The sequence below is a fragment of the Aplysia californica genome, unplaced genomic scaffold (genome assembly GCF_000002075.1).
Source record: "Aplysia californica isolate F4 #8 unplaced genomic scaffold, AplCal3.0 scaffold00180, whole genome shotgun sequence".
Classification (NCBI taxonomy): Eukaryota; Metazoa; Mollusca; class Gastropoda; order Aplysiida; family Aplysiidae; genus Aplysia; species Aplysia californica.
Window position 1 is genome coordinate 1,223,998 of NW_004797450.1, and position 23,482 is coordinate 1,247,479.

General features: G+C 39.0%; 1 protein-coding gene across 4 annotated transcripts in view; it reads right to left on the reverse strand.

Moving 5' to 3' along the window:
• The window catches only part of LOC101860894 (nuclear transcription factor Y subunit alpha), a 23,579-nt gene extending 3,967 nt beyond the window's left edge, over window positions 1–19,612 (reverse strand). For 2 of the 4 annotated variants that reach the window (XM_005098358.3, XM_005098355.3), the window contains exons 1-5: window positions 19,033–19,611; window positions 7,279–7,469; window positions 6,266–6,376; window positions 4,704–4,932; window positions 3,132–3,187 (exon numbers count right to left, since the gene is read on the reverse strand). In XM_005098358.3, the coding sequence (XP_005098415.1) occupies window positions 3,132–3,187; window positions 4,704–4,932; window positions 6,266–6,376; window positions 7,279–7,443 (561 nt within the window). In that variant the 5' untranslated portion in view covers window positions 7,444–7,469; window positions 19,033–19,611. Of the gene's footprint in view, window positions 1–3,131; window positions 3,188–4,703; window positions 4,933–6,265; window positions 6,377–7,278; window positions 7,470–19,032 lie in introns of all 4 variants that reach the window. The other 2 variants (XM_005098356.3, XM_005098357.3) reach the window with 2 other exon arrangements.
• Between the last annotated feature and the right edge of the window lie 3,870 nt (window positions 19,613–23,482).

Below are 23,482 nucleotides of genomic sequence, written 5' to 3' on the forward strand. Positions count from 1 at the left end.
TTACCTCTATAACCAGATCCCCCCCCTTCCACCTCAATTTAACTTTCATAAATGGTCCCTTGTTTAGCATTGGCCACCAACAAGTTTTATATATGGTCATCACAATCCTGAGCCAGTCTCCACAGCTTTCTCAAAGAATGTCCGGTCCTTAATGCCACACAGTTCTCCCAGCATTAATTAAAAACGTCCCATCCAACTGACACACTTTCATGGCCTAAATGGTCTAGAGATAAGGTCTTGCTTTCCTCTCATGCCAGCGTCCCTGACTCTCCCCCCCAGTTCATACTGACATGGTAGGCAGAGGCTTACATTTTTCCAATCCTGTTTTTGTAACACCCCTCATGGTAAGTCGTTAGTTTAGTTTTAGGAAGAGCTTTACTGCACTTGCAACGCAGTACGCAGTAGAGTCATATAAGTGCTGAAGATTAGAGATGTTACAAAAAAGTGACAAACAAAAAAAAGAAGGAGGGGAGATTGAATGGTAGATGTTTAATAACAAAGAAGGATCAAACTATACCAGAGCACCTGCCAACCACCCACTAATGGTAAGTCAGATTGAGAACCAGTCTTCTTGTTTGAGTCTTCTTTGCCCTCATAAAAAACTAGAAAAGCTCTGGTCAGTTCAAATACAAAGAAATCTGCCAAAACTGAAAACATAAATTCGAAACAGGCGGTAAAAAGAAAAAAAAATCGAATCCCTGATGTTCTTCTTTGTCACTGTAAGAAAACTATTGGGAGCAAATGACGAGCCTGCAAGATATTGTGCCCCCCAAGGCATATCAGTCAACCAACCGACAAACCAGGACAACATGATGCTACAGCGCCAGAAGACAGAGAGAGAGAGAGAAGAAAACTATTGATTAGCCGAAATGCTCCTTTTTCTAAACCAAAAGAATTTTGAGAGTTCCGTTGTTTACATCTTCACTGGCAATTCTCAATTAATGCAAATCATCAAGTTTTGAGATAGCAAAACAGTAGAACAAGACAAAAGAATGTATGTGTGTCAAATGTTGGCCAGAGAGAAAGGCATCCCCAGTCTGTTGTTTGCTTGCAAAACATTTATCACACACATCATACATCACTGTGTATATTGACCCAAAGATGACGAATGTACGTCTGTCACACAACCTTTGGATGGTCGTGTCCTATTGTCTGGGAACATCAGCCCTACACATGAGCATGTGACATCACTAGCATTGATTCTTCTCACTTCTGCAGTTTAGCACAGAGCACAATACAGTGTGCAGTACTTTTTGCTCTTTCATCTGTTCTATGAAAATGTTCAACAGATTAAGCAAGCTATCATGTCGAAGAGAAAGCACAATGCATACAGTCTGCAGTTCACATAACAATTACTAAAAGAAGTAGATGATAAAAAACTTTCAAAAAGTGAAATTTGCCACAAGCACGGCATTCCAAACCTTATGCTATCGACAATAAACACAATTTGAGCTATCTATGTAAACTAAATCATGGCTAAACTTGAAAAAATCCAGCAGTCCCACAAATTTTGGTTTAAGCAAACTCCACAGTAATTAAAAGTGCCTTAAAAAATGGCATACAGCTGCCGGAAAGGCTAGAAAGAAAGGAAGTCATGAAAAAAATCAGTTTGCTAAAAGTTTGATAAGCATAACTGACTGTCCTTGAGCTGGAGGAGCACAGCAGAAAAAGGTGACCCCTGTAAAAAAAAAATTCTTTTGTGCATGGGTCTCAACTCAGAATTTTAAAAAAGGAGGAACTTTCCGGGTGATCGCGACAGAAGCCCATTTTCGTGAAGCACCCATTATTATTATACTGTTTTGAACCCTAGAATGCTGAAATAAAAACCATCAATTTATCAAAGCAAGGTTATTTCATACCAATTTCAGGGTTTGGAAGATAATTTCAAATAAAAATCACTTACCAAATATTTACAATCTTGATTACGTACACAAAGTGGTGGCGCACTGGGGTCTTGTGCGACTTATTTATATTTTCCCTTCATCATTAGCCTGCATATATAAACTATACAAACAAGAATCTTGTTTTGAGCATGAGAAAAGGCCTAGAACCAGAATACCGACTGTCACGAACCAGTCTGGGTGTCACGATTCATATCATATATAATAAACGTGAAAGACAAAAATTAATGCTCAAACTCAAAGTAGAGTAATAACTTGAATAGCTCAAGTAAACCTATTCAGTGTGAGAGGTGTAAGAACTGTGGCAGGGCAAGGTGCAGTGACACTGAAACTCTGCGAATCTTGAACAGAAAGCTGAAATATAGAGATAATTTACTACCACTCATCCAAAGAAACACAAACACTTAGGCCCCTAAGTTCAATAACACGCTTACAAGTTATGACGGTTCCCAACAAGGCCAGCACCAACGTGCACTTAACTTTGCAGACAGCTGTGATAGTAATCAAAATTCAAAATATAAAAAAATTTACTTCTGATTTCAGTTTTTTGTCCTCTGGTGTTGCCCCCCATCCTCGAGTGTATCTTTTTAAAAAATCAATAATCTCCCCTAATTCCGGAGTCCTGTACTTCGCAGCCCTCAGAACGTGCGCAGGTTCACTGACTGGTCACAATGGCGAGCCCGACAAAAACCTGCATAACTTTCTTTTCTTTTTTTTTTTGCCCCCACAAGTGACTACTATTTATTTATTTTCGTGGCGACACCACGTTTGTAATGCAGAACCCGCATGTTACAAAAGTCGCATTATCAGACTACTACTGACAAATTTCTTGGTGGTAACGAAAGCGAAAGTAGATCTTGATCTTCCGGTTGAGACTTGGTATCATGTACTATTCCGCTTGCCGCCATAACCGCCTGTTTGCGTGAAACGTACTCTCAGACCGAGAAAAGTTGAATTAATATCACAATTGCGACCGGCAAAAAAGAACTTAAAGACGTTATCAGATTTGGTTTTCAAATATTTGAGATCTTTTATGCATTTTCCCGGGCCTCAGCGATTTTTTTTTTCAAATTCCCGGGGCCTGGCAATCACCCTGCTCCCAACAACTCTCTTTATGATTGGTCCGCTGTCGCAGCAGCGGAGTTTAGCGGAGGAAATGGCAGTAGCGGAAATCCGCTAAAGAGCGGAATATTAAGACCCATGTTTTTGAAAACCAAAAAAATACCTCACCATCTGAATTGGCTGTCCAGAAATCTGTGGCGTTGGGAGGTTTATGACTTGAATACCTAGGTGCAAAAAGAAAGGATATATCAGTTTTAAAGTTGACAAGAGTGCTGTTCTGTACACATGTAGGAAACAACAAATGTGTATCATTCACATGACAATTGCACCAAATACGAGAATACTACACCCTCATAAAATCAATCTCACATACTGAGTTGAATGTCAGCTGACATAATTAGACTTGAAAAAATTAGTCTATCGAAGGAACTACAATGGCACTGTTCAACTGGGAGTAAACTTTTTAACAAATGTTAATTAATTACATCATCCAGATTGTACTGAAACAAGATTTTTTTAATGACATTTGCTAGAAACGAATACGAACATTTTGAAAATTTACATCACAATTTTTTTTTTTAAAGGAACAAATTTGTCTACACATATTGACCAGAAAAGCTTGCGAAATAAAATACACATTATAACTATAAACAGCAACACAAAATTAGATACATGCAGTATACAATAACCAAATTAGGAAGCTTTTTTATTTCCCTTCTAACTCACTTCAGACGGGTCACACAACAGTTGCGTGACCCCCGCTGCGACGCTCGCGACGGGTCTCACAAGCCCTGCGTGACCAACTTTGGAATTTTTTTTTCGCTCTACAAATCACGCACGGATCGCGAGACCCGCCTCGTACCCTTGTTTGGCCAAGCCTGAGCTACTTAGACTTCGTTTCGTATCTCTGGGGCCGGTAGTTTTTAAGTTATTGAAGGTGAAGGACAGTGACCCCAATTGGGGTTGAACAGACCGGAACTCGCGCTTTGTTTTTTTCTATACAGCTGATAGTAATCCGACAGTCGCGTCGAAGTAACGGTCGAAGAAGTCGCATGAACAAGAATCACATAATTTCGCCGTTTTCTATACTTCTGTGCGTTTTACTAGTTCTAGTGTCTCAGAATATGATGTGTCTAATAGTTAGGATCCTGGATATGTACCCGAACACGGCCCGAGTCGTAGTTCTAGGGCTAGATCTAGCACTAGTACCGGTGTTGTTTTTCGCGCAACGAAATCACAACGTCGTGCCGTACATCTGTCTCATGTAATTCAGTGTATGGGTCTGAATCAATGCACAGACCAGCTTTTATATTTTCACCAAACACTCGCACATGTATACAAATCAAACCACAACACTTTGAACTTTTATTTTTGTTGTTGCAGTGAATTTCATTCTACTTGTCACGTCTCTGGAAATTTTTCGGAAAATCAAATTCATGCCAATTTTTAAAAAATCATACAAATTAAAGTATTAGACTTAGACAACTTTAGTTTTTTGTATTAGATTAAGCTTGAATGTTACTTTACTGTGTCAAAAAATGATTACAATAGGGTAATTCTGAGAGTTGTGGTGATTTATTGAAATACCCCCAAAACGCCAGTCTTCAACGCTTGTGATTGGTGAAAGGGCCCAGTCGCAAGTGAGCTAAGGAAGCTAAATATATTAAATTATTGTTTTCCCCTTTCAGTATGAGACTAAATGGCCCAAAAACTTTTCCTCCTGCTTGTTTCATCTCTCACCTTGAGGCAACTGAACTGGTTTGTTGTTGGCATCCACCAGTACAAAAGAGGTCTGGCCGTTGATGGTGACCTGGTTGAGAAACAACATCTGCGGGATGCCGGCAGTGGCCACGGCACTCACTGGCGTGGATGTGCTGGCCGCAGAAGTTGTTTGCTGTTGAGCAGCTGGGGTAGCCGCCTGCTGTACCACGCTCTGGAGTACGTTGTTCTGAGGGATTATGGTGCCAACCTGAGGGATGGGAGGATGTTACGCAGAGAAACTGAGATAAGAGGAACAGGACGTCACAACCATATCACAAGCTGAATGGTAATTGTAACTGTAAGGTAAGTGTTTTATCACCCCATTTGACACTCACAACCTGAGGCATGGTTTGTTTATTTGTTTGTTTGAGTCAAGTGAAGCACATCAATAATGGCCATTTAGTGCAGGGAAAAGCTATGACAATGAATCAGCCCATTTACAATTTTACTGTGCATAAGAACAGCTTAATGTCCCCCCTTTGGGAATGGCCTATAGACACTTCAGCCAGTAGCACCACCCGGGGGTTGTGCAGTGTTTGATTACAAAATATATGTATAACGGTCCCTTTGACATACGCATGATAAAATACTCAACTGAAACCGATCCAAACACGACAGAGCTACTGTGTTATGAATATGATAATTAACGAACTGGGAATGTTCAGAGAAGAGAAACACAAGGTAGAAGATAACAGAAAACAGAGTCAATAGAAAACAACAAACAAATCACATGCAGGCCCCGAACAACACTTTGAAACAGAGGCATGGGTCTTATAGACTTTTAAAAAAATCTATTTAGCAAATATCTTTTAACAAATTGTTTTCCTTGGTCTCTGACTAATACAGACAAAACACATTTAAAAATCACCTTTAACCTACCAGAGCAAATCACTAGGCGAGGAAAGAAGTCAATACTTATCCAAGAGGTTTAAAAGATTCTAAACTGGACAGTAAACACATGGTTTGTTAATACCAGAGCTGTACCCCTTCTATTCTACTTTTCAACATTTACCATTTTTTCGTAATTCAGTTATTCAAAGTGTGGTAAAGCCATTCAAATGCTGTGTGGTTTTTTGAAGAACAGATATGTGTCTCATTTGTCTCAACTTGTAAAATCAAAGCATATTAAATCTAAACAACATAATAGAGCAACAGTAGAAGTAATTTTCCTTTTTGAGCAGGTCTTTCGAGATAATGGATTGTGACCCTTGCAGAAGAGAAAGAATAGAAACTGGACAGCGGTTTAGTTCATATCAGTAAAAGATTTTGTCTTGTGGTTGTCTACTAGAGCAATCATAGCTTCTTGTTACTCTAAAAAAGGAAACACAAAAGTGAAACAACTTTCAATACCAGAACCAGTTTTTTCAAGAAGTTATATTTGCATCCGGAAAAAGATGTACAGATATCTTTGTTAAGTATATGTCACTAACACACAGATTATTCTTGCCATAGCTTTCGACCTGTGATGACAAAGAAACAAATATATGAAGATTCAATGACACTGATAAAAGATTTTAAAATGTATCAAATTTTCATATCACCTGTGAGTTGGAAGCAAAAGATGTGTTTGTGATAACTTGGGGCTGGGCAGTGGCGTTCAGAGTCTGAAACCCAGCAGCAGCTTGTTGAAATGTTCCATCTCCCTGGGCCACCTGAGTCAAGATTCCAATGTCAAAAACAAGTCAAGTTCTGAGAAGACTATGGTGAGGAATACACCAATAAGACTTTTTTTTTTTAAATCAAGGCATAACAACCAACACAAACAGCTTAAAAAAAGCAAAATAAAGCAGGCCTGGTACACTTATAATTATATCTACCCATTCAGTATCCCCGAAAGTAAACTTACATGTATCTCTGTTCATTTTACCATGAGGCAAGAAGTGATGTCTAAGGCCTTTTACAAGACTGAAACATTATACTCCCTCTATGAGTATAAACTTTCTTTAAAGTTTTAAGATAACATTATTTTATAACTGGGAGCCTCTTGTGATGGTGCAAAACATTTCTTTGTTTTCGTTCATTGAAATTTCAAAACGACAAGACGTCTAACTGGCAGACCAGTTCACAACCACAGGAGCAAAGTGAACCAAACTGACAGCATAAAAGCCCTCAACAGAAAGGAACAACCAGTAATATATCACCTCTGAGCACAGCACATACCTCTCAACTATCACCTAAACAGACTCAACCCAGAAAAACTACCAAAGTGTTTGCTTTGTGACCACACTTACAAAACAGTCCAAAATGTGCTCTTCGAATGTCCCAAACTACAGGATCTCTGACAGCAACTTTTTCCTCCTGTTCCTACCACAGACACTACCTTATATTGTAGCAGCAAAAAGCAACTCGTAAAGACCACCATTTTTTTAATGGTATTGAGCCAAAGAGCACTCGCTCAAAGGCTACTGGATTTACAAAAATAGCAACAACATGAAATTATCAACAAACAATCATTCTTTCTAGTTCTGACTCATTCATCAAGATGAATGATACTCATGATGAGTATGTCATCAAACAACAAAAGAAAGAGAAAGCGGCAGCCAGTGCTAGTTACCTGGATGACATCATTGGCCCCAAGCTGTGTCACAGGAACACCATCAGTGGTAATGTACTGAATGCTCTGTACTGCTTGAGCATCCTCTGTGTTGTTGACAGTCACTGTCATGGGCTGGTGGGATGTGGCATCGTAGAGGGTGAACTGCTGCTCGCCCTCAGCCATTGGACAGCAGGTTCAAAGCCAGAGATCTGGGAGAAAAACAAAATCAATCATTCAACAAAGAAACTTTGTCTAAGATCCTGCATTTCCTTTGCTCTCAAGCACCAGGATCTTATCAAAATTGTCAAAGAGGGTCACCAAATATCAAGGGTAAAAATGGTTGCCTCAGACAGGTCTTGCACTTTGTTTATAAAATAAAAGGTGAGTCAAAATTATATCAACACTAGAATGGGAAATTTTTATTCAGAATATACTGAGCAGTCTCACCTGGTCACCTGCATGACCATCTTCATTTTTTTCTTTCTGTTTTACATAGAGTTTGACTTTTTATCCATTGCAAATTATTAGTTTTTAAAAAAGATATTTGATGTTTTAATTCAAACTGTATACATTATTTTTAGGCTATTTACTATTTAACTTAAACAAAATCTAGGGGTATTCAGGAAGACATATAATCTATGAGTTTTTAAAAAATCAGTGATTTCAGGAGGCACATATTTATATGTCCGTTCCCCCCCCCCCACCCCCTCCTTCTATTGTCCCATTATAATTTAATTTGCGCAGTAAGGGATTTTCTTGGATATCTTTCATTTGTAACCATTCTAGGGGTCATATGTTCCACAGCCAAAAATGTGTATGTTTAGCCCCTATAAGTACAGCATTTGCATGCAGAAATGACAGTAAAAATTACCAAACTAATTGAAGCCCCTCCCCCCCCCTTCAGGGCAGTGCTACTGACTGAAGTGTCTTTAGGCCATTCCCAAAGGGGAGGACATTAACCTGTCCTTATGCACAGTAGAATTGTAAATGGACTGATTCATCAATGTCATGCTCATAACTGTGCCTGAACTGCATCAGGCAACTGCTGCTTTTTCTTTCCTAATCCTTACTACCATCATTTTTGCTCTACTTCTTTTGTATGTTTGTCACACTCTTGTAACCCGCTATTTCTGGGGTGCTTTGATAGTCGAAGCAGACTTTGTGCTGTTGAAGCTAGAGAGGGGAGCAGAGTAAGTCTGATTCCCCCTGTAAGGACTTCTCAGTTGACATCCACCCCTTTGTGCTTATATGACCTTATGAGGTTGCGAGTGCTATAAAACTACTAAAAAAACAACAACAAACTTATTGAAGCAGAGTCTTTGCCAAAAAGTAGGTGATGTTTTAATGGGGATTTAAAATGGCTACTACTCAGACTCATTGAAACAAATTTTTAAACAGAAACATAATGATGAATTACTCAAGATACTTTCATAAAGTTGAAATTGGAACTCATTTGTCACATCCTGGTATTCCATCTTTTGACAAAGGCTCTTTTAAGGGGTCTAGCTACCAAGAAAAGCTATCTTTGTTATTTATGCATCTTTTGAAACCAAACCTTACCAAAATATCTGGCCCGTCCCAGAAATGAATCAAAATGTTTAAAAACATCTTAACCCAAAATGTATGTAACACCGGCGGCCATATTTAAATCATACAATGCTTAGGAAAATCTTAAAATTTTGAAAAACCAAAAAGGCGTAATATTAATTTTTTAATAAATAGGCCTATCGAATTAATAATAATAGTTATAGGTACCTGGCTGGGTTTTTTTTTATATGGTATGCTTCCAATATTTTGGAATTTCTGGGGGTTTCAAAGTAATGTTGTCCCTTTTTTGTACCAATTTTAAATGCAAAATCAATTTCAGGTGCAGATTTCTGAAATATTTTAAAGTACATTTTCTCAAATATAGCTAGTCAGATTCCTGTAACTACCAAATCTGCACATACTTGGAAAGTTTCAATACATTATCCAGATGAGTAGCTGAGATTTTAAGATTTTAGTTTTGACAAAAACACATATTTTAAAATGTCACTGTGTAATTTGAGGATTTGTTCCTTCTATAGGTTCCAGTACCATATTATTTCTAATCGTATGTAAAATATAATTTCTGTACAGTTACAAATAACCTCATTTATATATAGAAGTTTAGTGAACCAAGTAGACACAAAATGTAACCAAAAAAGAGAGAAGAAAGGTGACCAAGCAGTTGTTTCTGCAAGGGGGGGGGGGGGGGGGGGGCGCTCGAGACATATTTTCAATTTTTAAAATCCAAAATGACCAGAATACCTGATTCAGCAATGATCAACGGTGTTAAAAATGCTATCTATTATTATTATTATTATTAAAAAGCTGCTTTCCAGAAAATCAATATTTTCATCGAAAATTGACCAAAAACGTAACCCGCTACATCTAGCCCCTAAAAGTAAAAGTAATCTAAAGAAAAAAAAAAAAGGAGGCCACCAGACGTGCAAAACACAGTGCGATTCGTGTAAAAATATAGTTCAAATAAAACATAAATTTTATGTCTCCAAATCTAATAATTAGCAATGGATATACAGTCATGTAAAACAGAAAAGTCAATGTCAAAAGTGTCATACAATACCTAAGCATGCGATGGGAACAATAGATCTACTTGATAATAAAATATAACAAAACCAAAAATAGTGCTGACCCAAAGCGAAAAAGGCATAAATGATAAACCAATCTAATTTGTACAAGTGAAACTAGATCTCGTAATTTCACTTGTCTCAATAGGCTTGAACTAAGAAGCATAATTCATGCAACTATGTTGACTCAATTGCCCAACTTTATTTATCTCATAAAGCCTGAAATTCGTACACACATAAACATTTTTCTTCTATGTTCTGCAGATTTCACTATGTGCCTGCTAGATTATATGGTTCACAATGGGGGGATCTTGCTCCCATATTTTCTCAAATTTAGGTTGATTTATATATTTTAGGGTCAAATTCGTTTTAATATCACACCAAAAAAATTTAAAAATCAGTCAGAAAAATAATTAATTTATATGCCTTTAAGTCAAATATACGAGATGGTCCAACACTGCAAAATTACCAATTATATATACGCTATCATCAAAGCGGATTTCACGGTTAGGGTGTGATAGACAACACAGGATATTTAAAAAATAAATTTCTCCAATTACTGTTTGGTGTTCAATTTGTGTTGTTTTGTTCGTTTATGAGCCAAATAAACGCAAGAATAAAAAACAAGTGTTGTCTTTGTTTATGTAGTTTGATATTTTGCGTAACAGTGTCATGGACGTAAGGATTTAGACCTAGTGCGCTTCACGATGTTTGCGAGTTTGTCAATTTTCATTTTAACTGGCATATATTATGCTAGATCTTCTCAAAGAATGGCTAGAACACGCAAGAACTGTTTTCCTAATGCAAAAAAGCCATCCAATGAGGAAAAAAAATTTTATGTAGAAAATATTGAAATTTGGAACCACAACAAAAAAAAAAGAATAAATACTCAGCCAGCCTTTTGGAAGGACTTCCTTAATGAGCGACCACCCCAACACACACAATAAAGAAGAGACCTAACCCTAACCCTACCAATACTCCTCTGTTCTACTCTGTCTCATAGCGGACGTTCGTCACGGAAGTCCTCCCAGCTTTTTTACTCAACTTCCATTTTTGTTTCCAATTGTGTTATTTCTAGATCTATAAGGAGGTAGGCCGGGGACCACTTCTCTCTAATCTACAGAGTGACATTTTTTAGACAGTTTTAGTGTCTTTATTATGTGGAAGAGGCTAGCCGTACTTAATGACAGCTAGACAACTGGGCTAGCCGTACTTATCAATGATGGCTGGACTGACAAACAGCAAAAAATAGGTTTACTGAATTAGTATAAATTTTTTGTTTGCAATACCTAAAGTATTTGTATTTGAGACGAAATCAAAAGGTGCCTTACTGACAGTGCATGGGTATAATTTTAAACCTGAATAGACCTGTACTCAACAGGTTTCTAATAAGGCCTAAAATAAATCAGTACGGCTAGACTGGCAGGCTAGCCGTACTTAATAATGATGGCTGAAATGTAAATAAAATTTTAGTTGCAGTATCTACAGTAGGCCTATTTGTATTTCAGACGTAACCAAAAGGTGCCTTACTAACATGTAGCCTATGTATTTCAAACCTGAATAATTACTAGATCTAGATCTAATGAGACCTGTGTACTCAACAGGTTTCATTCAATAGAGTCCAACCTAGATCTAAGTACGGCTAGACTGGCAGGCTGGCCGTAATAGCTAGGTCAGCCGTACTTAACCCTGGAAGTGCGCAGGCCCTATATAAAGGGAATGAGCCGAGCTACCCAGGAAGCGTGCAGGCCCTATATCTGACCTATATCGACCGGGAAGCGCACAGGCCCTTTATAAAGGGCATAGACGCTGACCTTTTTCAATGCAGAATTCCAGTATTCCTTTTATGGAAAATGACGTGGTAAATATCAGGTCAAAGTTATAAATGGTGACCAATGACTTTGCAAGTTATCTTGACATCGTAGAGCGTCTCTTGGCCAATATATCGATCGATAAAGTGACACGGTCCAGCTGAGCGACTACACGCTATGTGTTTCTCACTTGTTTCGCCCCGTTGATGTACTAATTGTTGAGTTTATCACGCTTTGCATTTATTTGATCGCTTATCATTTTTGAATGGCTCATTCTATCAGCTTTAAGAAAATATTTGGTTATACAGTGGAATCCTGTTATAACGAGAGGGAGGGGACTGGAGCAAAATGTCCGTTATAGCAGGATTCTCGCTATAAGGGATCCAGTAATAAATTCAAGGGAAACTGTAAAATAGGCCAAATCTATGATTTTGCGGTTCTGTATATTTCCTTTTGATATCTCCCCTGATGATGATTTGGTTTCAACATGACCTTTGGGTCTTACTTGATCAAAAATGGAATCAAGTTTCTTTCCCTAGCGCTAGATCTAGCCATGTTGACTGACAGCTCGGCGTTGGCGATCACAAAGAAAGGGCTCTAAGCTAACTCACCCGCTGTGTTTTCCCCCATCCCACCACACCCTGTGGTGCATTCCGTCAGCTTGCGCACGTCACTCATTCGCTCCACCCATCACATTGCTATGACCTCTCCATCCCCGAATCGGAGAAGTGAGAGGCATGGTAGGCCTTGATTATCTAAACTTGGCCTATCACGCGATGCGTTCCGCTTGTCTGCGCATACCACAACCTCCCTACTCAGTCGCTCTAGTCTTCATTGTTGACACACATTGGCTCTCCCATTCTTTGTTTCGCTAGATCACCAACAGGTTTCTCAACTGGCGAGGTTTTTTAATTATGTATAATTGGCCTTTGCACTGCAGCAGCAATATTCCGCTATAGCTGACTCGCATGTTTGTCTGAGTAACCTATGGTTAGCCACTTCGTTATTATGTTGTGATCTAGAGCAAACAATACGATGCTTTTTCGGTAGTTCCCACCCTCCTTATTTGAGCCTAGATCTACGTAAACTATATAAAAACGAATCCTGTTTTGAGCCTTGAACTAGAATATTGACTGTCATGATTCATATCATATATATAGGCCTATATAATAAACGTGAAAGACAAAAATTAATGCTCAAAGTACAATAGAATAGCCCAAGTAGACCTATTCAGTGTGAGAGGTGTAAGAACTGTGGGAGGGCAAGATACAGTGATACTGAAAATCTGCGAATCTTGAACAGAAAGCTAAAATATAGAGATCTAATTTACTGTCACCAATCCAATGAAACGCGAACACTTAGGCCCCTAAGTTCCATTTTACACCCTTACAAGTTATGACGGTTCCCGTTTTCACACAAGGCCTGCACCAACGCACACTTTACTTTGCAGAGAGCTGTACATAGCAGTAACTAAAATTCTAAACATTAAACATATTTGCTTCCAGTTTCAGTTTTTTGGTCCTCTGGTGTTGCGTCCAACCCTCCTCCTATCCCTGAGTGCGTCTTTTTAAAAAAAAATCAATAATCTCCCCCCATTCCTGAGTCCTGTACTTCGAAGCGCTCAGAACATGCGCAGGTTCATTGACCGGTCACAAAAGCGAGCCCAACAAGACGCTTGTATAACTTTCTTTTCTTTTCTTTTTGTTGCCCCCAAAAATGACGGCACAGTGACAAATATTGATTTATTTTCATGGCGACATCTCATTTGTAATGCCGAACTTGCATGTTACAATAATTGTTGCATTATCAGACAATTGCTGACAAATTTCTGGGTGGTAACGAAAGCGAAAGTAGATCTTGATTTTCCAGTAGAACCTTGGTGACACAATTCAGCTTGCCGCCAAAACCGCCAGTTCGCGAGAAACGTACTCTCAGAGCCGAATTAATATCACAATCGCGAACGGCAGAAATGAACTTTAAGACATTCTTGGACTTTGTTTTCAAATATGAGATCTTTCATGTATTTTCCCGGGTCTCTGCGATTTTTTTAAAAATTCCCGGGGCCTGGCAATCACCCTGCTCCCAACAACTCTCTTTCTGATTGGCCCGCTGTCGCAGTAGCTGAGTTTAGCGGAGGAAATGGCAGTAACGGACTATTGAGACCCATGGTAGCCTCAATATGTAATAATAATATAATAATAATTAGGCCCATTCCATGTTACGTGTGTTACATCTGAGCTCTACTTTCAAGTCTTTTAAAGAGCTTAGTGACATGACCATGGGTGTCAGGAATAAAAGTATTGTTCCTTGAGAAAGACATAAAGTCAGTTTGAACTGTTGTACCTTTACAAGTGATTTAAGAAGTAACTTTTTGACTGACATGATGATGAAGTGGCCGTTACGTGTGTTACTGTTACGTGAAGAAAATGCTTAATTCTACTTTTCTGCAGACTGTCCCAAATTTCTTCAAAGTTGACAGGCGGAGTCAAGATAATTTTTTATACACTCTTTGTAAATGAATGTTGAGCATTTTCCTAGCTTTAGAAAGAAAAAAGAATGAAACTTCAAGAAATATAGTCAAAAGTAAACGTTACGTGTGTTACATTTTTTTTGTTTCGTGTGTTACATCTTCAAATCAGAAATTTCAGTTGGCATGTAGAGTCAAATTTTTCAGAATATTTGGTCACTTTTTGCAAAAGCAGTGTGGCTGACAAGGAAACAAGCATTGATGATACCTCAGGCTGTGGCGAAAAGGTAAATATTTTACATTAATTCAATGTTTGTGTTTCGTTGCATTTTTCATACCATAATTTTCTGTAAACAACATTGATATATCAATCAAAGTTGATTTACTTGTGCATTGGACTTCAAAGATCATCTCATTAAAGACTAAATTTTAAATATCTATTAGCGACCTCTTGTCAATACTGGTGTATTGTTCGGGAAAACAAACGAAACTATTTAACAAAAATTTCTGTAAGTGCGTCAGAACATTGGATTTACTGTACTAGACAGGTGGGTTTCAAAATCATGCCAGAACATTTAAATGCAGTCTGAAAGTAAAATTCACCTATTAAAAGAGACAGTTGGCCTTATTCCCTGTCAAATTTAACTTTCGTTTTCATGTCCTTCCTTAGCAATTCGTCCTTCCAAAAGACTAAAAAAAAGCAGCGTGCAAAGATGACACAACAGATGGCCCATCTTACACAACCAAAGACAGTAGAAGAGTGGAGAGAATAAGAAAAAACATGTTGAAACGATAGAATCTGACAGGAAGGAATATAGAAAGTATGTCCTGAAAGGTCACAAAGCATCGGCTGAAGAAGAAGGAACGTAGCGCCAACACAAGCCACACTGAAGCCAGAAAAGGATACAAGAACAAGCAGGTTTTGTCAAAGGCTGTGAATAAAGTACCCTTTTCTTTCCTTGGATCACCATCAAAGAAAATGTCAACTTTTAGTGGTGTTGTTACATCAATGCAAACATGAAGAAGACATTCATGATGGAAATGTAGATCTGCAGTCATGCCAACTGTAAATATACTTCTCACAAAATTAGATCGACACTATGAGGACCCCTGACAAAATATAGACCTAGAAGTTTCTGGAGTCAAGAAAGTGTACTGAATGATTATGGAACCTTGCAGAGAAGTTACAATGCATTCACACGACAAACAAGATGTCCAATACAATACCCTCTAGAGGGGTTTAAGAATGCAACTGATCCTTCTCGAAGTGATGACTGTGTGGTCAGTATTGGGGCTTGGGTCCTTGTGAGATGTGATGAGAAAGAAAACCGTAGAGAAGTGACAGGAAAGGGGACAAGAGGGTTATGGTGAATGCCATGTCAAATTTTACAGGAAACTGGAAGTTGCTTTGAATGAAAGATGACATTTACTGTGCACTATGATTCATAAAATGTCATAAAGGAGATCACTACAACAACACCCATTTGGTCCCTTGGTCAGTTAAAATTTCAGCTTTAAACATCAATTTGTTCCATTGTGATATGTTTCAGTGTGGTAATTTGCTTTGCTTTGCCTATTTTCTTTCAATACTTTGAAGATTTGCATGTTTTGTATGAATGTAACACGTAACTTTTGATGTAACACACGTAACGTTACGTGTGTTACACGACTTCGACCCCATTCTACAAGATTCAGGGACTTACTTCACTAGAACTGATATTACTGAGCTATTTCCTACCATCAACTTCACATGTTCACGGAAGCATTTGATTATAGTTCTTTTTTTTAATTGTGTGGAAAAACGTTTGTATGTTTTGTGTTTCGTGTGTTACATTGTCACGAGAGGTGGACATTCTGTCAATTGTGGTCAAAACATATTTACTAAATGATATTTTTGTCTTTGTCATGACATTTTTCTTTCTCATTTTCGCAATGCGTTTTTTGTATGAAAGGGACGGTTTCTACCATTTTTTAAGTTCAGAACTACACCAATAAACCTTTCTGCTGAATATTTCACCTGGTGGTGAGTTGATTTAATCAATTTTATCTTTTTGCATTTTGGTGGACCGCTCATGGAATGGGCCATTAGCATTTGTATTGCACATGTCCCCATTCGAAAGCAAGCTCTATGTATGACGTACAAGGTAACCGGCAACTGGGAACGTAGTCTCAGTGTCATGTACACGGGACACGGTAACCGGACAGTTCAGAACTCCAAGTTCAGTTTTTGTCATCCGGTGTTGCCTTCAACCCCACTCCTCCCCTTACTGTACCTTTAAAAAAAATCAATAATCCCCCCATTCTGGAGCCCTGTACTTCGCAGCGCACAGGCTTTGAATGAACTTTGGTGATCCCCAACCGGTACTCACAATGTGATATGCACGCACAGGTTCACAGACCGGTCACTATGGCGAGCCCGACAAGACGATTGTACATGACTTTCTTTTTTTTTTCCAGCAAGTGACAGCACAGGACAAAATATTGATTTATTTTCATTTTCGTTTACTGTGTACATAGATACTGAAACTAGATGCCCGGTTACCGCGTACATAGATACTGAGACTAGGTGCCCGGTTGCTGTGTACATGATACTGAGACTAGGTGCCTGGTGACCGTGTACGTAGATATTGAGACTAGGTGCCCGGTTACTGTGTACGTAGACACTCCGCTTTTACGTAAAATCCCCCGACGAGTTTTATATTATGTAACCTCCTTACACTCACATAAAACTCACTAAGAAGCTGAGTCCAAATAAATAAAACATTTTTTTCAAACCCGAACCCATATATTCGGATAGATAAAAATTGGCCTATAATCGGACTCAGTCTGAATAAATTTAATAAAGATTATATTCGGACTTGAGTCCAAATAGAGAGCTGGCCTAAAAATTTACCGAGGCCTAGAGGATATGATGACAAAAATTAAAATAAGACACTAGACTAGGCACTCCTTGGATATGGTGGTCCCTACTTTGTGACAGGGAAATAACCCGGCTGGATAAAATCTAGAATCTAGTTTTTGACCCCACGGATGATTAGTTTCTAAACAATTACTTTTTGACGCGCGTGCTGATATGAAGAGATAGCCTATCAAACCTAGATCTATATTCTAGATCTAGATCTAATTGCAAAACATCAAATTGTGGTCAAGTCCCCATGTAAGCCATATTGTTGGGTTTTTTTAGGTCAGGGCCCCCCCGTTGAAAACAAGTTAAATTTTACGCAAATTTTACTGCTCATTTTGTAGGCTAGATCTAGATCTAATCTAGATTCTAGATCTACGCTTGGCCCCTACTGATAAAACATAAAACATTGATACCGTCTATTTAAATCAGTATGTATCGAGGTCGGTATCCAGGCCTACACAAAAAAAGGCGATTGTTAAGATTCCCGCGTTTAATTCCGATGTGCGTTTTTCATACCCTCAGGCATATTTCGTTTTGGTCCCTAACCCTAACCCTGGCCCCAACCCTAACCCTAACCCTAACCTAGGGTTAGGAACCAAATGAAATATGCCTGAGGGTATGAAAAACGCACATCGGAAGGTATTTTTTTACTTTCCCTCCCGTCTCACACTCAGCTACCAGTTGTCTATTTTCTACTAAATATTGATGCGCAGAACACGAATATCAACTTCATTTCCGTCGCAAATTAATAGTTTTTGAAATATTTGATTGTTTTTAACCGAGATAGACGTGCTTTGGACCAATCGGGGGGTTCCAGGGGGGCCTGCTCCACTGGGGTAAAAGAAAATCTGGGGGGTTACAGGGGGGCATGCCCCCCTGTTTTTTACCATAATTTGATATTTTACAGTTAGATTTGAAGTTGTCTTGAAAATAATTGATTTGCGACGGTTTTAGTGGCTTTATGTGTGATCTGCAGCAAACAGTACTGCGGTTTGACCCCTGAAACAGTGCATCTGTGTGCGGGAGTGAAAGTAAAAATTTACCCATCGGAATTAAACGCGAGAATCTTAACAATCGCCAAAAAAAAAAGTCCATATATATATATCCAAGGAGTGCCCTAGCCAATATTCTAGGGCCACCTCTATTCTCACCCGGGATGAGAATAGAGCAGGCGAGTCTTTTGGCTATTCTCACCCGTTGCGCGTTCACCGTTATAGCCTAGATCTAGGCCAACAAATTTTGCGTTCACCCTAAACCACAGCACAGAATTCTACACTGTGATAACAGAAAAATTGTAGAATTCTGTGCCGTGAACAAACGTTCCATTACAACTGTAGCCTACTAAAAGCGTACAATTTTGTCTGTGGGCAGTGGAGAGAGAGAGAGAGAGGAGAGAGAGAGAGGGGAGTAGCGCGAGAACTTCCGGTCAAAACAAAATGGCGACCCGCGTAGTTCTGCTCGATTCGAAAAGTTAAATAGCCGTAGCATCTTTGTAGACAACCAAATTAATTTACTTTTGTGTTTTAACATCATTTTTTAACTTTGTTTTGGTCAATTTGAGCGTCCACACCGATAGACAGTATTCAGAAAGAGACAGAGAGAGAGAGAGGGGAGGAGTAGATCTTGCGAGAACTTCCGGGCAAAACAAAATGGCGACCCGCGTAGTTCGGCTCGATTCGAACAGTGAAATAGCCATAGCATCTTTGAAGACGATCAAATTAGCTTACTTTTGTGCTATAACGTAATTTTTTCTTGGCTTTTATCAATTTGATCATCCACACCGATAGACAGTATTCCAAAATGAGGAAAAGCAGGTCTTGTTTCGCACCGGGTGAGAATAGCCTACGCTGGCAAGCCTCACCCGGGGTGAGAGGTAGATCGTTTTTCTATTCTCACCCCGGATGAGAATAGCCACTACTTCCATATATTCTAGATCTAGATCTAGACTTAGAACAGTTGAGGAAAAGAACTGAGGCCTACCTCAATAGTCAATATTTTAGTAGCTTCTCACTAAACTTGGTTGGCGTTAAAAGCAGTCTCAAAACAAGGTGCCAATGTCGAATAGATTCTTGCACTTGTCCTGTATCAACTCCACTTCTTGTAAAGTTGTCAGTAGTCTGTAGTCGTAGAGTGGAGTTGAGTAGTCTCCACTCCCTACTAGAAGTCTACAACACAAAATCTTGACCAGACAACACTACGTAGATCTACGTCATCTAGAAATCTAGATCTAAGATCTAGACTAGATCTAGAATCTATCTTAACATTTGTTGGATCTGGATCGTAAAATAAGATTCTATGACATTCAATTTCAACAATGACAACATATTATATAGATTATCTATATATACTAGTCTAGATCTAGATTTAGATCTACTACAATACTAACTTGGTTTTCAATAATCCTATTGTTTACCCCAAAAAGGGCACTAGAATATATATATTTATTGATATACACACAAGCAAAGGCAAATAACTAATAATAACGCGCCAGTTAATACACAGTGTTTTTCTGTGTATAAAAGCGTAGAGAGGCCTAAGCAAGGCAAATACAGGAAGGAAGTAGATGTAACCGGAAGTTCACTAGACTTCATCAATTCACTAAAACTAGAACTTATGCCAGCGAGTCTTACAAAACAAACCTAAATGTTTTCCTCGGCAAACTCTTCATCTCTCCGTACAAAGAACTCATTACGATTATTTAAGATGCTTTATTTGTCCTTTGCAGGAAATTCTATCATCATCTGGACTGATAGAGTGCAAAAGCTGATTCTCACACATTCCATGTACGCGCCCGCCCCCCACCCCAAAAAAAAAGAAAAAAAAGGAAAGTAAATAAAAACCAACAATAACCAAAAATAAAACAAGCAAACAAACACACATACACACACACACACACACACACACACACACACACACACACACACACACACACACACACTTAGTTCTAGTTTAGTTTTGCAGTGCTGGATATTAGCGAGATGTTACAATAGAGTAACTAGGCCTAGATCTAGTGTTTAAAAAATTGGAAAGTGGGGCGAGACACGGACGGTGGATGATTGAAGGGACAGCGATTATGGAGCACCATACCAGAGAACCCGCCAAATCGTGACCCAAACAAATAAATGGGCTATATAAGCCTATGTTTTACAAGATTAAAAATACATGTAGGCCTGCAGTCTCAACCAAGATATAATATGCCAGTATATGTCATGACGACCTATACCCGACGCCACTGATGGAAACGATACATTACAAACATTATGTATTTTCATTCTTTTTTTTTTTTTTCTCAACACTATAACTAGATATGTCGCGTAAGTTCGCTTCAGTGCAAGAGAAACACATCAGGATTCAACACTATATATTAAATGCCGCCAATGGTGTGAGAAAACGTGACTCAGACACAGACACAATAAAGGGGACAATTTAAGAGAGGTAGGCCTATATAGGAGCTTTTTTTTTGTTGTTGTTGTTTTTTGGAAGGGTTTTACGGCGCTCGCAACTGCATAAGGTCAAATGAGCGCGCGGGACACTTTAACTTTAAAGGTTTTCAGTTTGGTAGGAACTTGAATTTTGCCCGGGTGGTGGCGGAAGCCTACTCTTATCGATTTTAGACCAACAAGAGATGATTATAGAGATCTTTAACGTGCGCAACTTACACACAGGACTTCCGAGATTTCATAGCCCTTATCCGAGAAGGCTAGATGTAGACCTTTCCTACTAGAAAATGGGTGTGGCTGAAAGACAGAAGTAAGAAGGAGCCAAGGAGTAGCAGGAAAGGCTGCAGAAATAGTCAGGAGCCCAGAGGAGGGGGAAAGGAGGTCATGAGGGGTGGGGGCAGAAAGATGAGACGAAAGCAAACGACAAAAGCATTGCTAGAGAACAGGAAAGGAGGTGAAAGGAGACAATTTTAGAGAAGAACATTTTTCCGTCGCTCCTCGGATTCGAACCCCGGACCTTTGAATGAGAGACTAACACCTCTAGGCCAGACCCTCGCCCGTGGTAGGGTGTGCCAGCCTACCAACCACCCGGCCTCGGATATTCTTTAACAACTGACTGTTTATATGTACTCGTCTTTATAGATCTACGTTGGTATTCTCTCTCGGTATAGGATAACTATATTCAGACCTATTCTCCACTGGCAAAAGTAAGCCCACAACCAATTATTTATTTCTACTGACCCCAAAACAAAATCAAATGGTTTATATTTCAAACAGGTGTATGTTCTTTTCTCCACCTGTTTTTAAAAAATATTTTGAATACAATTTAACCCTTAAAGTTTTTAAATTAGAGATTCGTGGTTTAGTCCTCAAAATGCCTCATCTTTCGACAGGATGCAACGCCCCCAAGTGTCATCAGTGTCATCCGAAAATGTGAACACACACACACACACACACACACACACACACACACACACACACACACACACGCGCGCGCGCGCGCGCGCGCGCGCACACACACACACACACACGTGCACACACACTCACATACACACACACACACACACACACACACACACACACACACACACACGTCTCCATATATCTACATGTATTTCCCCTTGCAACAAACATTTGCTCAGCTTTGATGCGAATTGTGGGTTGGTCAGCCCGTTATTTGAGCATTCTTGACAAAAATCATTCGTTCTTTCCTTAAATTTTGTTTGTTCTGAAATATGGTTATTTTGGGGGGATATTAATTAGGCTCTCCAGTCAAATATTTGGCTCGGCCCTCCCGGAGATGGACGTTGAATTCAAAGTCTCGTTTATATAACCTTACTAGTGGTTAGCATCAAAAAGGCGTTAAACGTAGGCATTACAAACTTACCAATTCTTCTGACACGCACGTGGCTATGGCACACAAGAGCCTCGTGATTTAAGTTTATGTCTCTCCAGATTATGCAGACCCACGATAAACATATAGCCCCCTCTGCAGGTTTTCTTTGTAAACATGTTGGGTTCTTTGCCAAAGAATAATATTATGGAACTTGTATTTTGGGAATTATATAGGCCTATCTATTTGCATTTCCACGTTTCCCCCCGCAAGTCTTTGGGAAGATCATTAATTTCTTTCTTTCTTTCTTTCTTTCTTTCTTTCTTTCTTTCTTTCTTTCTTTCTTTCTTTCTTTCTTTCTTAATTCCCTCTAGTTCTTTCAAATCACGTATGGTAAAGACAGACATGAAATTAAAGTGCTTTTATATCTGTTGGGATTTCACATACACATGTAAACGATGTATTACATATGTAATAGAGGCCCTCCCCTCTGCCTTGCCTTGATCCCCCCCCCCCCTCCTTTGCCAGTTAAGGCACAACTTGTACATTTTCTTTTTGACAGTCTCCGGTTCTGATAAATTTGATGAGCAATAATTTTATACAAGCCTCCCTGTTGGTCTACTGATCTCTGGCCACTATTTCACAAAACTGGTTGAACAGATTTTGTACATATAGCCTCCCAGTTGCTGCACCCAACATGTCCCTTGAACGGCTCAAAGCTTTTATGAGTGCAACATACCCAGAGGTTTTGCTTTTATTGTGTATATCCTTTAGCAAATGCACATTATGAGCTAGGTGGTTTTGGCCCCAAGAGTAATTATAAATATCAACGCTAACTTTATATGGGTTAAGAATATGGTTAGGCTCAGGATTAGGGGTAGAGGAAGGGGCAGTCGATAGGATTGCATGATTGTAAATTGTAGAATACATGGTAGTAATATTATAATAATATAGCAATCGTTGAGGCTAAAACTGGACTAACCCCACGTGTTCGCTTCCTTGTGCTGTAAGTGATTTTCAATACATGTATTTCATTTTCATTTCCTTTTCTGGTTCATATCTTTTCCATTTCGAGTGAGCTTTCTCAGTTTCTGCGAAACAAATGACGTGGGGTATTCAGTTTTTCAGCTTCGAAGGCTACAAATTAACCCTATCCGTAGGCCTAGATCTACGTTGTGCTTTACTATCGTATCCATACGACTGGGGGAACTCTGTGCCACCACTTTCCAAAGAAGAAATTTACTCGTTAATCCGATCCGTAGGGGGCCTACGCTTTGCATAGCAGTCTGTTAAAATGATTTTTTTGAGAAATAATGAAAGTTGTAAAGAGATCGTCGTACTAGAAGTATTCTAAAATGTGAAGAATACAACTCTGGGTGTACAAAATGACGCCAGGGCGTACGGATAGGGTTAAGGACCTGTCAGTGGCAGCTCTCAGCAGTCTCTGGTACGATACCAATTATGCCATTATGCTGCACGCTAGTGGTGGGCGGATTTGCTACTTGGTTTTGGGATTTGCTGGTACTTAGTGTGAGTGAGACTACCCAAAACCTGGAACCCCAAATCCCAAATCTTTGAAAAGTACGAAACAAAACAAAGTTTTGAAATATATGCTGGCTTAATTTCTAAACTGAAATATCTCAAAATAATATTCAAA